This window comes from Styela clava, chromosome 3, assembly GCF_964204865.1.
Source record: "Styela clava chromosome 3, kaStyClav1.hap1.2, whole genome shotgun sequence".
In the NCBI taxonomy this organism is placed as follows: domain Eukaryota; kingdom Metazoa; phylum Chordata; class Ascidiacea; order Stolidobranchia; family Styelidae; genus Styela; species Styela clava.
In genome coordinates, this window is record NC_135252.1 from 18,582,241 (window position 1) to 18,599,942 (window position 17,702).

General features: G+C 31.3%; 2 protein-coding genes across 2 annotated transcripts; one reads left to right on the forward strand and one right to left on the reverse strand.

Moving 5' to 3' along the window:
• LOC120342024 (uncharacterized) lies at positions 1-11,398 on the forward strand. The gene is made up of 5 exons (XM_039410676.2): positions 1-19; positions 6,837-6,954; positions 7,634-7,689; positions 9,401-9,545; positions 9,862-11,398. Exons 2-5 carry the CDS (start codon positions 6,864-6,866, stop codon positions 9,951-9,953), a joined length of 384 nt encoding a protein of 127 aa, XP_039266610.2. The 5' UTR covers positions 1-19; positions 6,837-6,863; the 3' UTR covers positions 9,954-11,398.
• A 910-nt stretch (positions 11,399-12,308) lies between these two features.
• LOC120342018 (chymotrypsin-like elastase family member 2A) lies at positions 12,309-17,462 on the reverse strand. Its single transcript, XM_039410667.2, has 10 exons — positions 17,279-17,462; positions 17,069-17,103; positions 16,852-16,898; positions 16,329-16,451; positions 15,469-15,578; positions 15,172-15,292; positions 14,572-14,719; positions 13,692-13,831; positions 13,218-13,343; positions 12,309-12,891 (listed from the first exon to the last, which is right to left on the reverse strand). Exons 1-10 carry the CDS (start codon positions 17,329-17,331, stop codon positions 12,823-12,825), a joined length of 972 nt encoding a protein of 323 aa, XP_039266601.2. The 5' UTR covers positions 17,332-17,462; the 3' UTR covers positions 12,309-12,822.
• Between the last annotated feature and the right edge of the window lie 240 nt (positions 17,463-17,702).

Genomic DNA, 17,702 nt, shown 5'->3' on the forward strand with positions numbered 1-17,702 from the left:
CGATAAACCGAGAGCGTGGGTAAGCAATTTCTTTCATCCTATTCTTAAACGATATTGTGGAGAAGTAGTAGTTTTTACTTGTTGATGAACAAAATCTTCTATGTTTGTATGAACAGTCACATTAAAAAAAATAATTTTTATATGAGTGTTTAATACAACGTACCCCAACCGGTGAACAGTTCCTCCGAGGAAGGAGTTTTGTCGTGTTTGTGGAAAATTTTGCTTTGTAATTGTTTATTTATTATTATTAATATTATTATACGTGTTCATGGACATATTTTAAAGTACCTAAACTGTACAAAAACTGGTTAACAGTTCGATGCCGACGCAATATTTGAAACTGTAGAGTGAGCATACTTTTGTGAAAAATGGACGAATAATTCTCAAATTAGGTTGTTGTCAGCAAAGCTTTATTGTCATCTTATCATTCCAAGAATGAACCTATTTATAAGTTTGTAGAATGATTTTTACTAAAATAAGAACATTGGCCACATTTGTGAACCTCAGTACGGCACACATGCGGCTGTTAATTGAATACATGCATACAAAATTTTACCAAATTTGGAGTGAAACAAGCCCCACCGACCGCTAAATGTGGGAAATTGAGATATGAGTAAATTATCTCCCATATAGGCACGTCCATCTTAAACAACCGTTAATTTGACTGTAATTTGACATTATGCGCAATAGCCTGTTCTTTCGCCGATCATCTTGTTGAAACGTTTCCTTCGACACGACTACTGACACATTTTCATGTCACGAATAAATATACCATTGCAATAATTTTATAGGAATTTTAAAATTTAGAGACCATTATAGTAATATTGTATTTACAAAGAGTTTGAATGTTTCTACCGCCGAGTCAGTTGCATGGCAGTCGGATCAGGCCACGATGCTAAAGTATTTGTAAAATTACATATATTTTTTACAGTATTACCAAGTGCAAGTTGTTGTCTATTGCGAGCAAATTGAATACTGGGTTAAGGTGAGCTTGAATTATCACGTTTATAAACAAACCAGTAAAAGATAAATATTGAAGCGTCTCAAAGAATAAATCATTCTTGTCTAATCCCACGCTATAGATCATTTTGCAGAACAAAAAAAAATTGTACGATTACTGACAGATCTCTTTTGTGACTGAAACCACTAAACTAAAAAATAATAAATATTTTGTCTGACCAAAATCATAGTCTTGGGCGCGTAGACGTCGCAAGTTGAAAATTTAGGTTTAAAATTTCATACTCACAACCTCACTTACGTTATTTCAAGTTATTTCAGGTTAGCAATGACGAAACGGAAAGTTATCTAAAAAATAGTATATTATTGTGATTCGATGGCTGTTTGTCTATAGAAGTGTTTGAGGTGAAGACATGAAAACGCCTTGTACAAAAAATAGCCGGTAATTGTCGTTGCGTGATTCCAATATGGTACTAATATTCAAATGAAGTAATTAAGTTTACGGTGTTCACTTGTAAATGCGATACGTCAATATTAATTTAATTATACCTGGCACGATTCCTTCTGTATGAACAATTTTAAATATTTCCTTCTGTTCAATTTGTAGCGACTATGTTTCACATATCGTGCTTGACTAACCATGAACAAACATTAAAAAGTTGGGCTAGTTTATGAAAATAATTCTGAAAATCTTATAATAGCAAATATAACCTGCTTATTAGATAGATATTAGGATTACGTTTGGAGCCGTTGTGAATAAAATCGAAAGCCGGTTAGATATCCCAAACATTTTAATTAGTGTTCCGATATACAATAACATCGACACATAATGGCCGGAATGTTTTCAGTCTAAATATTGTTGGGCCGCTTAAGAAAGGTCTACTGTATTCTTTGGACCTTACTTTCCCCTAAACCTCAGCGGCATCTAATTCAAATTTCGTAACCTATTCTTGGAGGCAAAACATTCACGAGAATTGAGGTTTTGCGGGCAGCAGGGCTCGACTTTAAGAGTTTGGTTACGCGATTGAGCAAGAGTTACCTCGCCCACGTTTTTTCACCTTCACTTTTAATTCGTATTATCTATCATAGGTTGTGTCGTATGTAAGCCAAATGAAATTTTGGTTTTTTAGCAACAGTGAAGTGCAGTTGCGAGAAAAATGGTAATGTGAGTGAAAATGTGGTATTGGCATGACTTAGTTTTTATTTTGCTATTCATTGCAGAAAGGGGGAATTCAAATATATCCGGGAAGGTTATGCTCAGTCATTTTGCATGCAGGTAAATGGATTTGCCAAAGAATTTGCTAATTATAAAGGATTGCATTCGACACAAGCGATCTATAATTATTTAACAATGTGTATTCTGCAATTACGAGTCGTGTATCAGAAAGAATGTATTTAAACCTTGTATAGTTGTGAAAAGCAAAGACAATTTTGAAGTATCTGAAAATGTTAATGTGAAATATTTAATCATACTAACATTTAGAATTTAGTATAATCATTATATCACCTGAAAATATTTTTTAACATCAATAACGCACGTTTGACTGTAAAGACTATTTCTCAATAATATTTTCATTGCGACATCACACCCAGGTATGCGTTATGCATTTCAGTCACGCAATAAATAAAGTTACCGGTTTATGGAAATGCGAACTGAGAAATAAGCGACGTGTCGTGTGTGACTGGCGATTGACAAAGATTAGGTTCTGTTGAGAACGTTGCAGCCACACACGACCCTGTTGTACCTTGTTTACTTTACTACAAGATATAAAAATTAATATCATGTTCCCATGGAGCTTCATAGGGACTGAACAGTTTAATTCAGTTCTATTTTAAATTGTATAACATTGAATCTTGCTTGCTTTTTTCCATCATAATCTGACCATAACAATAATGACAGGAGGAATTTTATGATCTAACTATCGACTTCAGAAATTCTGTATTTTAATTTTAACCTTTTAGAATTTTTAAGATTGCGATTGTTCTGCCTCGCTACAGATGGTGAACAAGTTTCCCGAAATTTTAGTTTGTTGGCTGGAAAACAACACATTTTTTGGTTAGGTTGTAATCTTGTGCGGTATCCTGTAATAACTATTTAGGTTTTTACTAAAAAGTGGCCGCTCCCGTAGTATGTGAACCAAGATGGCGGACACCGGAACATAGTATGTGTAGCAGGTTAAAGTTAGGCCATTATTTCAATTCCAATTTTCGGAGTTCGGAGACTAGCCAAGTGACTCCTGTAACATTTGTGCCTGAAATTGAGGCCTAACCTGAATCTTTTGCTTTCCATATTATTGACCTTGAAAAATAGGATTTCAATTAAAATAAAATATAAGAATATTGGAAACTATCTCATTGTATTTAAGTTCATTCCCCTTTGTAAATTTACCGGTTATCGATGTGCATTGTCAGAGGCGGGAATATCTTTTTAATAAGCTTTGTATTACCTTTGTATTGTGGCGCCGAATTGTTCCAGGAGTCAGTCCTTGTAAATTTCGATTTGAACAAAAAAACATCAAAAATTTGTCGTGAGGTGCTCAGTATTGAGGAATTCAGCATATTATAATTTATAATATTTGTTCAATAAGTAAATATGCTTTTGTAGTGATACCAAGTATGAGATTTAAAATGCCCAGCATGAGTGACAGTGATTAAATCGTTTGATTTGTTATATAGGAATGTACAGAATCACGCGTTTAGGAAGTCCTAAATGTGATAATATCATTCATCAAGTAAATCACAAGGTAACAAGAGAAACGTTTCAAATCATAACTTCGAATTTATTGGACATAAAATGTACATATTAATCGTTTTCTTATTATGTCGTTGTTGTTATTGTTAGTATTTTTCTTTTCCATTTACTTCTGACTGTGAAAAAAACGGACCTCACAATTGCTTTGAAATTTTTAGTGGTTAAAAATCGTATTTTTCGCTAGGCTATTATACTTTTATTTCAAAAATTTTTGTGGGCTCTATTGGTTTTGTTTTGTTTTGTGTGCGATAGCGTCATCTAAATTAAAAATGCGCACCTTGTATTGTTTTCGCGTTTGCGTTAGCAGTCAGGCGAAGTCGAGAAGAGTCTGGTACCGGTATAGTCTACTGTGACAGATTGCATACCCGAACTACTTTGTTTTGGTTTTTGTGTTCATATATTTAAGCATCGTTCTCTTGTGTTCATTTCATCATTCAATTTTTTATCTGAATTTTTGGTTCCTCTTATCAATTAGTTTTTTGGAATGTTTGAATAAACCTGAATACTCAAAATTATTTTAACATGATAAATTATTTTAATATGGTAAATTAAATATTCTAGAATTTGATGACCGCAGTATAGAAGTAATAAATGAAAATGATAGAAATAAATACTAAGGGAGGTAAATAATAAAAGACGACGTAAAAATACAATTTTTTTATAAAAGACCACCAGCTTAAAAATTGAGACAGAAAAAAAGGTTGTTAATTCTATAGTGTTAGAGAATAATACATTACACTGAATTAGGGTACATTGGGTCGCCATTGTGAGCGTATGACTCGGAGAAACACTGCCCAATATCAAACTTTTGTCGCCAATAGATTGTCTGGATAAGTCTATATTAATCCAAATTAAAATATTTTATGTTAATATATATAGGGTGTCCATAAAGTTGCAAAAGAAAGTTGCAATAAAATTGCAAAGGGAATTTATCGACACCATAAAATATTTTGACCTTTACAGATGTATTGAATGTAAAATAAATACCAAATAATTAATATTAAATAAATAAATAAAACATAATATTTGAATATTTAAAATATTTTTATTAATTAAAAAACAACAAACCTGGTCAAAATTTATTGAGGTCTGACTTTATAACAAAATTGAAACTGTAAAGGGACTCCATGGACACCCTGTATATATGTACAAAGATAATTTGTATGCGCATATGCAATGGCTGAAATTTGTTATATTCAATCTACGAGGAAACGTACTGTTTTGACAAGGTTCATTACTAATGGTACAAATATTTACAATAGTTGTCAGCCATTTAAAAACCATATTTATGAATTTAAAATTATTGAAATATTTGCCAATTTTGGTAAATATACAATAAATAAGGTCATGGTAAGTACAAATATAAGCAATTTCACGAAGGCAATAATATTCGAGTCTGGAAAAGACCTAAAAAATAACGGTTTTAAACAAAGTTTGACCCATCTCGAACACTCTTGCGCTCGTTGATTATATATTTTTGAATGTAATTCTTAATTAGTATTTTATTACTACGTGTTAGATTAGCTTTTATGAATTAGAATTTCATAAGTATTTGAGACTGAAAGAAAGTCAACAGCTTCAGCAGAACGTAGGCACTTGAGTCAAGTTCAAGATATTGTTTTCGCAAAACCAAGATTATGAATTCGAAAGGTTTTGGTAAAACTTTTGAACGGATTTAGATGAAACTGACTCTCTTGTAGTGGTTCAAATAGTATGGCATTTCAACTTCAAAACTCAAAATTGATACGTACGTTCTATTTATCCGAACTTTTTGACAGCAGCACAGAATTTTTAACTTTTTTTGTTTTTGAATTCCACATTATAATTTCTATTATTTTCAAATTTTCAAAATGAAGAATTACAAATTCTTTTTCTCGGTCTATGTTATTCACCTATTTTGCGTTGAAACAAGGCAGACTCAAATTGGATTATTAAATGATATTGAAATATCAGATGATCATTAAAATAGGATGTGTACAGCTGTGTAGAATTGAAGATTCCCCTTTTCTTTGGTGTATTAGAATGTACGTCTCTTAAAACTGTTTAACCGTTTTGCTTTACTGGCTTAAAATCCAGATAATCGACTTTACATAGGTTTTAAAACCCATTATACGGATTCCAACTTGAATAGCAATGAATAGCATTTAACAAATGTGTAAATATTTGCTGTCTGACAAAGATTGTTCTTAAATTCTAGTCTACAACGCATAATAATTGTTCGGATCCAATGTGTAAGAATTTAATTTGGTGTTTTGCATGTATAGCGTTAAACGCAATGTATAGTGTAGTTGATGCGTTACTTTTTTTTCGCTGACCAAATAATTTATCTATCAGTCATTCTAGGCGCTACGCTTAACTGAGTATAGATTTTCATTAACATCCAGTGTTATTATTATTGCTTTTTTTAATGTTATTTATAATTTTGTAGGCATACGAAATTTCCAGTTCCCCGGTTTGAATCTAAGAGCTTCAGCCAGTGGCGCCAAAATAGTAAGATAGAGCTGTCTAACTACTAGGCAATCACACTAAGAGGTTTTAAAAAAAATGTCAACATGTAGATATGACGCTAATAGCCTTATCAACAGATGCATGTTATAATACTGTGAAAAACTTATAAAAAATGGATTCAGAAATATAAGTATGGGATCATGTTATATAATATATATTTCTTTTTATAGTTTTAGTGTTTGAGAGAATATTAAAATTGAAAAAAAGTGTTTAATCATGAATTGATATAACACTACTTTTTTCAGGCAATAATAAAATATACACTACTGTCACTCAATTATTTAATCACTATAGCCACCATGTATCAATGGAAAGTGTTATACCAAAGCAGGCTCTAGTTTGGTTTATATATTTGCCCGCTTTAACGTGAAGTAATCCTTTATTTTAAAGACGAAAACAATCCAAATTAATTGTAGATAAGAGAATGTTAATGTTGTAAGAATGGGCCATATTAGATAGTAATTTGCTTGTATTCAACTCAAATAACCTAACCCTATTTGCCCATAATGAACTGCCAAAGTTTAACTCAGCCCTCTTTCTTCTTCCCGTCATTCTCAAGTATTTCAACAACAAATTTTATTTAAATAACTTAATGAATTAAAACATTATCTTTTCTTAGTGTAACATTAATTTTAAACTAAACAATATGAAGACCACAAGCGTGATGACTCAATTTCTTGTTTGTATGTTGCTATACGGTCTTATTCTGCAGTGCCAATCTTCAAAAATATCAAAAGGTAGGTGATTTCATATATGCAAAATAACATTTTTCAAAAAAAAATTTGAGAAAGAAAACTCAAAATACTACAACTACAGAGGTAGTAAAATGAAATGTTTAAAAATATATATTGACGTTTACCAAATATGATTCACTCAGGCAGTGGTGCAAGTGAATATCGATTTCAGTTGTTTACGTATTTTGACCAAACAACTCAGTGCTTGTTTTCTTGCTGAAGCAAAGTACGTACACATTTGTGGTATTAAAAACATGGCTGAATATTTATAACTAAAATAATGAGAAGTAAAAATATTAAAACCAAGTTGATTTTTTATTTAAATTGAACAATTTTTGTTTTATTATTTTATTTATATATAATATTATCATTGAATAATGAATTGAAAGTAAATTACAGAAAATTTTTCACATTATAATACAATTGACTTGTTCAAGTTTTGTAATGCCTAGCTGATTTTTAATTTTCAATTTCACTGTATAATCTTTCACTAAAACCATAAAATGCTCACTCGAAAGCTAAAAAACGATTGCTATTTTAGTATATCAAAATAACAATAAACAATGAAAAATTGAAGACTAGCTAAGATTGCTACTATAAAAATATTCCATTGTAACTAAATGGTTGTTGTCAAATGCATTTGTGATATATTACATAATTTGAACTTGCGTATTTTTTGCAGAACAAATCAAGCTGGAGCAGTTCAAAAACGAAGATAACACGTTTCACTTGATGGAGGTAATTTGATAATGTTTGAGATAAACTTAAAACCAAAAATGTTAATGCTTTCGTACTTGCATCAACCGCTTTTAAGTCGTAGGGGCTATCCAAGTAATTATCAATATATGCCTAACGATTTGTTAGTGTAAAACGATTTTCTGAGAAAATACAAAATCGCGTCAACAACACTCATATAGAAGCATATAGTGTTCCCCAAATTCGCAAATTTTCATACATAATTTTATTTAAATTTTCTTTAGATCATTCAGGTCTGAATAACCGAAAATTACTCATGTGAATATATTATTTTGCACCTATATCAAATTAAACCCTTTAAGACATCTAATAATACGTTAGAAATAATTGTTTCGACTAAAAATTATTGTGCAAATTTACGATAATATCCAACTATGCTTGCGGTATGTTTTGCGTATATTTCTTGATTCAATACATATCCTTGAAATTCAATTTTTGGAATTATTTGATATACGACTTATACTGTTCCCGGTATTACACTTTATTGCATATTAGCAACTTCATATTGGACCAGGGTATGAAATTTCCCTATACTCTGTAATATAATATTTATTATTAAATGAGCCGCATGGTTCTTGTTCAAAATACCACAAAAATCATCAAAGTGCATACCGATATGTTTTAACGAAAGGGAAGCAATTAAACGTAATAAACATGTGCAAATATGAGCCTGTGTTTTATGAGTAAGTTTTAAATATATATCAGAATACCCGTGTATAAGTGATATCGTTAAATTCGTATTATGTGGTTACTAAGCTATCAATACTTATGGCATCCATAAAAACATCGATTTATTGGCATTTCTGAGGAGGGGAGGGATATATTGTTGTTGCAATTCTCCTGAATACACGTTGGGTAATCATCTTTAACATTAAATTATTGAATCTAATCCTAGTTTTGCCACACTGTAATAATTAGAGTCGTTACCTTACAATGTACATATTCATTCAATACAGGCCGTTTCCAAAGAAAGTATAAGCAAACAATTACAGGCTTGAAACAAATTTGTCAATTGGTTGATTTAAAACCCTCAACAGGATTATACAATAGTTTTACAGTTCTCCGTTAGGTTCTATTAAAAAAAACTTGAAATTAAAAATAGTTGAACAATATTAAAAATTATCATTTCTTCTTTGCTCAAAATAAGATATGCTCAACAACATTCACCATGCAATTTTTTGAATATCTTAAGTAGACGTGGTAACGGAGATAATTTTTCATTAATAGCAAAAGGTTCTGCTTTTATGTATACAAAACATTCTGAACTATTTTCGGTTTTGTATTTTATGGGGATGAGAGTTTTGGTTATCGGAATTAGAATATGCAGACAACCATAAACCATAATAAGTTAAGAGCCAATTACCTAAATATGTTTATCTTTAAAAAAAATTGGGTTTTCCCTGAATTAGAAAATTATTGTTTTCGAAAAGTGGAGTATAATTCTTATAAATTTCAAAGTTGGTGTATTGGATTTGACAACATTTCATTTTGAAACACAAAGTTGTGAGCGAGTTCGCGAAAACGGGTTTCCAGAGTTGACTTCGTCCACAAGAAAACATCCGTTTTCAAAAGTCAAATTATTTTTTAAGAACACCTAGATTGAAAGTCTGAATTAAATTATTAAATTATCACATTATTGTATACATAAGACCTACGGGAATATATTTAAACCTGATGTAAATTTTTATATTAGAAACGATCAACAAATTCAGATATTGAAACGTTGGAAGATTCAGAAGAACACAGAACGAAAAGGAGCCTCAACTCGTTTTGGCGATACATTTGTTCCAAAAAGCCTTGCTTGAGAAAATGTCGAGAATATCGTCGACCCTTAGCACGTAAGTTTACTAATTGCCTAATCAATAATCATTATTATTAGGTAAAATTAAGTATATAAACAGGAAATACTTAAATTCGGAAGATTTTGAAAAATTGCACTAAAGATCTCACCTATGTTTTAATTACGATCACTCCATTACACATTAGTTCTGGTTACAATAATTTGCTGAAATAATATACGTTGAGCATAGACCGGCTATCCCATTGAACACCAACTATTAACAGAGTCGTAGTTTAATAAAGGTATTTCTTGCTAACAAAGGTATTTTTTTCAAACATGTTATAACTAATTAGTAATTACCATCTCATTAACAGGTCCTTATCGTGGGAAAAACCGTCTGGTGAAATGCTGCAAACGAGGTATTCTGCAAATGAATTATTGCAGACTGTATGAAATGGTGATGTGAAAGAAGCTCCTCAACAAAATATGTAAATGAAACTGACTTCGCTCTCGCTTAGTTTTGCAGACCATGTTATAAGACTTTACTTGATGACGACAATTTACATAGATATAAACTTACTTCAAACATGTCGAAATCAATGTTTTTTACACGCCTATATATTCTTCAACATTTTAATGTTTTGTCGATATATTATTATTTAAAATTTAGGGCAGAGATGATTGTAAATATTAAATCCCTTTCACGTTCAGATTCTTCCGGTCCAATTTTCAACAAAGTACAAGTCTATGCAGCATTTAGTATATACGTTTTAATTCAGAATTTCGGCTTTTAATTAATCTAAATCTAAAAGTTCATATCTATAAATGATTACATTAAATGTTATTTTTTTCACCAATCACATCCTTTTGTCTGTCTGGACATCGTATTGCATTTATTCGATGAATAGTTCAATATTCTTCTACTTTTTGTAAAATATCTACAATGACTAGTGTAACTTAGATCATAATTAGAAGCGGCACTGAAGTGATAATCCGTCATAACATGACGTCACACTTTAAGATGGCGTGAGTACGGAGTCCTTGTCCAACGACAAAGTCACCCATAACCAACCTTGCCCCGACCTATGATCGACCTATGATAATCTGAATATGGAAGTTTTCAGTCCCCAAGAAATCACTTTGTTGTTGGCCACATTAGATTCATTTTACATTGCTGATGCGTGGCTTCTGATTCTTATAAATTTTCCTATTATTTTTATTTTATTTGAAAACAACCTCGCCAAAATACGATTGCATATTAAGATGCTAAAATTCCGATAGCATAAATGAACCAAATGTAGGTTCTTTGTAAAGACCTTTGTAAAAAGCCTATTTAACAATATACGTTCTGTTATGACAAATATTGGCAGCATGGATCGTAGATAAAAATGTGAATTTAATATTGCTTTTTTTTTTTTTTTAAATTGTTATCTTGCAGCGTGAGTGGTCGTAATTTTGTTTATATTTGAATTTACTTTAAACTCGTATTGATTCAAAAATTACTTTTTTTTTCTACATTGTATTGCTACCCTGTAATAATATTTTTACTGTTGATACCCAATAAATGTTGAGATCTCAGACAGGAAAATGTTAGGACCAACTACGTGCGGTGATTTTATAAACCCTGATTTCTTTAGCTTCTTTAATTTTGGAATTTTTTGTGTTCATTTTTGCAAATAAACTTGTTATATTATATTTTGAATTTTACAAATTATGAATGTGTTATTACAAGAAAATCCAATAGTTTTTACGTTGATCCAACCCGCACCCCCTCTACCGTATCTACCCTTGTCTGAGAAAGTACTTGCCAATGCATTTTTGATCAGAATTATATGGAGTCGTGTGAATTATGTATATTTTTGTATATGTGTGTTGCTGTAATTACTCTTTATTAAATGCGTGAGATTGGAATTAATTGGAATTTGTTGCAGGAATGGTAGTATTTAACTACCAATTGCTTCTATTTAGCTTATTTGTTGCAGGATAGTTATAGAAAAGAATGGCATACGTTAGAATAAATATTGCGCTATATTATGAAACCTGTCCAAACGAACGGAATGAGAAAAATTTACCAAGCTAATAAGTTGTGTGAATGATCTAAAACGAGTAATGTTTACTCAACAATCGTTTCGTAGAACTGTTAAAATGAGAATAGAAGGTAACAATAGCAGTTTGAAATGAGTTGGAATTTTTTCCCGACGAAACGTTTAAATCTATTTTAGGAAAAATAGAATCAATTTGGCGGTTATGATAGGTAAATAATAACTATGAGTCAGGGAATATTCACCCATTTAAAAAAAAAATTACTTTCAATACCTTTCGAATAACGTTGCCAAGTTTGTGCATTATACGATATTCATTTTCCTGTTGCCATAGGTTCAGAATCTTCTAAAATCAGATTTAGTGTCGAATTAGGCTTGTCTCGTCCTACATTAGCGTACATTATGTCCATAGCATATATGTAGAGAAAAGGCAAATGCATGGCATACCTAATCAAACACATTAGTGTACAGAATGCGCATCTGCAAATTGTCCGGCGAGCCTCACATAACATTTTCTCGTTCAAGATTTATCACAGAAATGTTGAAACTAAACAAAATTAACTTTGTTCAGCTTTTCCTGATAGTGGAGTTATTAATTGATAAAGTCCTCCGATATTTGCGGGAACATATGTGGCAACGTTGAGTACATGTAACACTTGATGAGTCAGTGGTGCTTGGAACTCTACACACAGTCAAGGGTTCGGTTTCAGATGATGGATCCTGATGTCTGAACCGTCTTATATAAAACAGTCAATTTATTCTATTCAGTCTGATTTATTTAATCATATAATTTATTAATAAATAATATAGAAAGTATGTGGCGGCATGCTACTGCCATTTATATCAGTTATTTGTCACTTTTCATGTACAAAAAAATTAATTTTACATGACTTCTAAATATATATGTGGACATAGTGATTACGCACTCGCACGGTCTCTCTATAGAAATAGAAGCGAATACACTGAGCATACAATACACTCAACGGGATTTGGTTTCCTCTGTGAACTTGTCAGAAGTGAAGTAAATTTGAAACAAATTACCAGAAAATATGAACAATTCATTACCACGACAATTTAATTACGATACATTGACATGCAGTTCATGGCCTGGGTTCAATTGTGGATAATAGGCATAAAGTGGGTTTAACGATTGAAAAAAGATTTATTTTTCAATACTAGCACTTGTAGGCAAAATTAATGTCATTACGACTTGAAATATTCATGAGTTGACGGGTTCACAACAAACTGTTGTAGAGACAGCATGATCTATCGTTTCCTGTGGCAAATTGTACGTCACTGTTTTCTCCAGTTTTCGCAGTTTTTATCCATCACGCCATAAATCCAAAATAGATAATACGAGACCTGCAATGGTAAGACGTTTATTTTGTAAAATGATTTATTTCACTTTTCTATTTCGGTGCTGTTATTATATGCGAAAAGTTCAGACGCGTCGTCTGCCGTTAGGTGGAGAAAAAGCCTTCCGTGAAGTGCCAATGGGTAGGTGGATTTATTGAGATATTTCAAAGAAATAAATAGGAAAAAAAGTGATTCGCATAATTTATTCAAGGACGTAATATGAATCTAGGTAATAACATAATAAGGATTATAATTAAATGGATTTAACATTATGAAATCATTCCATGACCATGAGTATAGTAATTCCATATTACGCCATTTAAACGTCTTACCTGCGTGTATATACCCGGTAGCTTTTCTGTCCCACACTTTGCGGCGCCAAAACTTATGATACCTTGTAACTGCCACTGTCCTGGCGCGGTGGGTGACTCGCATATTAAAGGACCGCCTGAATCACCCTGAAATAAAGTATACGTAGTTAAACAAAGTTTTAGATTTCGCCGGGAAAAATTTTGTGTGTAAAACTTTTATTATTAGTTTCAAACTTTGGCGTTTTTCGGTTTATAAATTTCAATCTTTTTAATAATCCTCTTTATCAGCATCTGGTGATAGGCAAAAGCTACCATTTTTACCTCAGTTTTTTCGATTAATTGATTCGAAATGCTGTGTTTTTATCGTCATTTGTGCAGAACAGCATATAGTAGAAACAAAACTTCAAAACAATGTATTACCAAAAGTTTCTAACATTGCAGCGTCACGATTACATATGAAAAGTAAAAAAAAAGTATAAAAATCCAAAAACGTACCGTGCACGTATCTTGTCCCAGTTCTCCTCCCGCACACAAAATCATTTGAGTTTGTGAAAAAAAATAAGCAAACTTACAAATGTTTGGCGAGACTATTGGAACTGTTGCTTCTTTTAATCTGTAGTTAGTTGGGCCCATGCCTGTTTAAAATTTCAGGAAATATTTGTTCCTTTGACACATAAACAGATTTTCAGTATAGTTTTTATTTGCAAGTAATTAGGACATATGTTCATTAATTAAAAATGTAGAATAAACTAAAGGTAAATTTTTATTCACATTTCAAGAATTTTTTAGAGAAAGTTTAGGTCTGATATTTTAAAATTTTTATTGACTCTGAATTATTTCTTCATTTACAAGTTCAGAAGGCAAATCGCAATTTTTCATACAGGTTTGTTTTTAGTTAACAACGTTATCCTCAATTCACCTTTCTGTCTTTCTGATAAGAAAACTACACTGTCACTTTTGAACAATGTTGCTTTCCATCTGAAATTTTACACCTATTAAATAACCATATGCTATAATTGTAGCCAACATCAAAATTAGAGTTTGATGGGGAACTTTTCATAAAGCATTTACGGCGCTCCAGAAGTGTATGTATCAGTATAGAGATAACTAATTTTGTTCGCCTACTGTACATCACGTTGTATAAAGGAACTGAAGCCTATGGTTATATTTACTTGGCAAACACAGACAGTCCCCAAACTCGTAATAGAACTAAAATAAGGAAAATCAGAATAAAATTATGGCCTAACCCTAACCTGGTAGTCCATATACACTACAGGAGTTACCACATTTACAAAATTAACAATTTCGAAAAAGCGCTTCACCAATATTTTAGCTGGATTATGATTTACTATGTAAGTGTACTAATATAACTTACCCACAGTGTCTCCCCAACCGGCTACTCGGCATTTTGTTCCTGGTTTTGGTGCACTTACCCCAAACTGTGGTAGACATATAGGTCGAATCTTTGGTGTTAGTTTCATTGGTTTTGGAAGTTTTATAAGTGCAATGTCATTCGTTCGTCTCTAGAATATACAAATACATATAATTTTCAATTATCAAGATTTTTCAAGATTTCTCTTCCTATTTTTTTTTCTTCGAATTATTGGATCATTGCATGCTTCAATGAACTGTTTTGGGTTACAGAAGGTTCGTAATGTATTAATTCATGAAACATCACTAATAAATACTCTAATTTAGAAAATAAGTACGTAGTGAGAAAACAGTATACAACTTTCACTTCATTTTGGGGGCATACTGTTAAAAATGATATAAAGTAACTTGAGTGCAAATTTAAATTACCTATCTCTGCAAACATATTATAAAACTGTTCTATATTTGAAGCTTCAATCGTTGGTTTCACGAAAGTCGCAGACATCACAATCGATTTGTTTGATGAAATCAAACAACAACAGCTTCAGGTTTCAAACCACGTGTACTTTCATTATATTGTTTATATAGGAAATATTTAATTTACCTTCAAGTGATAATCTTCGTGTATTGTGACCATGCTGTCATTGAGTGCAAATATCCGAACTGTTTTGTGGTATCCCGTTTTCACATATCTTCCTATGAATAAGGTTCTTGCGATTGAAAGACTAAACACAATTATGTTAATATGTGTGAGAAGAAAAAAATAAATAATGAAATCTTTTATTAACTTTATATAAGATTTTGTTTTCTGTTTGTTGATTTATAAAAGTTGATTATGCAGTTAAATGACAAATGTTTTTTATTATCCCGACATTGGCAAAAGCGTAATATGGAAACTTACTCAATTGCAGTGTTGTTCGTATTAAGAAAACAATGCGCTGCTGTAAGAACCCATGATCGGCAGATGAGAGTTGCTCCGCATTGAAGCTTTCCTCCCGACCATATCGCTGCCTAGAAATAATATAAAAATTTATTGATATAAATCAATATATTGAAAAATTACAAAATATTTACCCTGAATAAATAAAACCAGGTTCGGTTTTCAATTGTTACAACAAACTATTTGAAGTCATTTTTATTTTGTTGCAAAACAGTGTGCAATAAATGCATGTGGACATTAAACAATAAGAGATCTAATCTAAGCATTACAGAATTTATTTACATTTCGTAGGTTTGTTAAAAGTGAGTGAGTCATAAAAACCTTCGACTAATGTATATCGATCCCCATATTTTGCGATCGGACACATACACACACATTATCATATTTTATCGAGTTTCTTTTATCGCTATTACGACTTAGACAAAATTACTTTTTCCCAAACTAGAAATGAAATATTCACAAAGTTTGTGACATAATATACAATTGTTGGAATAGCGTCAGTGTACCTATCATACAAAGAATTCCATGCCAATAGTTTTCGATGTAAAATTTATAACGTCATAACTACCTTCTGCATTGACCTATACTTCTTCAGGTCTAGAATCAATCAGTATTTATTAGCGTGTAATTGTTATAATCTTTTATATTTCAAGTATCTTTAGACATTTATTTCGGTGGTCGCTCTTACTTCAACTCAGAAATCAGTCTACTTTGAATCCGAGTGAGTACGCGTGACATTTGAGAAAATTATTATAGAAAATGTGTTGGCCAAATTAAAAGACTGATTTGCTTTAAAATAAGATATATAATCACTGTCTCACCATCCATGGCCAAGAGTTTCTTTCAACTTGCTTTCCACCAGCAATCTTTTTAACGGGTTTCCACGTTCCTCCGCAAGATGACGCTGAAGAGGTTACTTCACATGACCAAGGACAAGTGGCAGGCTTGTAGTGATTTTGTTTCAAAATTTTAAAATATATATTCAAATAATGTTTTTCATGAATTTTTAATTTCATATTATTGGCATAATAAAATCCAATTTTCTTCGTCACAATTTGTATTATGTAAATGTCGCGCCTTTTTAAACAATTGGTCACAGCCGATTACACCAGAACTGTAGAATTCAACATTAAGACAATTTTCAGTAATAGGTGTTTGAAATCAAAAAAAATTTCGCAAATACCAAACTCAAGTTTTGGCGTTTTGCTGAAACTCAAATTATAGAGAAACGCAGTGATATACAAAATCTACTACAAAATAATTCTATTGCAAATTTTATTGCTTTCAAGAATACAACACGAGAAAATGTGATTTGAAACTGCTGAAAAAATATTGGCCACTCACAGCTGATGTCGTTGTTTTCATCGTAATTGGTAAAGATGTGGTATTCACTGAACATTAATTGTTAATATGTTAACTCGTCTAATGCCCAAGCATTCACAAATATCACTTCTTCTTTTCAATTAAAATGAAAAATGTGACATATTAAAATAAAACGACGTTGTCAATATAAACAAATCTTATCTATAAGCGAACAATATTATATTGAACTAAAACTCACCGAAATTTTTTGAACTTTGTGAGTGGACGTAATGTCTAAAAATACACAAGATGAATAAGCGAATTATTCACTAATAAATTTGGTAAATGTATCGAATACAAATAAAGTTTTGATAAATATGATAAGATTTATATCTGAAGATGTAAATAAATTCTCTTGATCTAATTCTGACAGTTTTAAAACAAAAAAAATTAAAAATTTGATTCTCACCTGTTCAATACCACGATCAATAAAACAATAGGATAAAGTATCCATTTATCCATTTTATTTTCAGCTGACAGTGCAAAAAAATAAACAGACAAATGTATCAGGTATATAGGCTAACAGCTCCTAATATTTTAAACACACTACCACAATAAATATTGTTCGAATGTCCTCAAATAAAAATAAAAATTCATGCGATTTTACGTTCAAGGATATAGTCTGCTTTAAAATAGTATGATAAGTTCAATTAAATATCCCCAGGGCCTATATCGATTATGACCGATATAATCGAAATTTAATGATTTGTAATGATTATGAACTTTTAAAACAAAAAGTAATTCGGCTCCGACAAGGATCTTTTGTTAAAATTACCCCGTCGACACATTATGTTCCTTCATTCATGTTAACTCACATATTATATTGTCAGTAT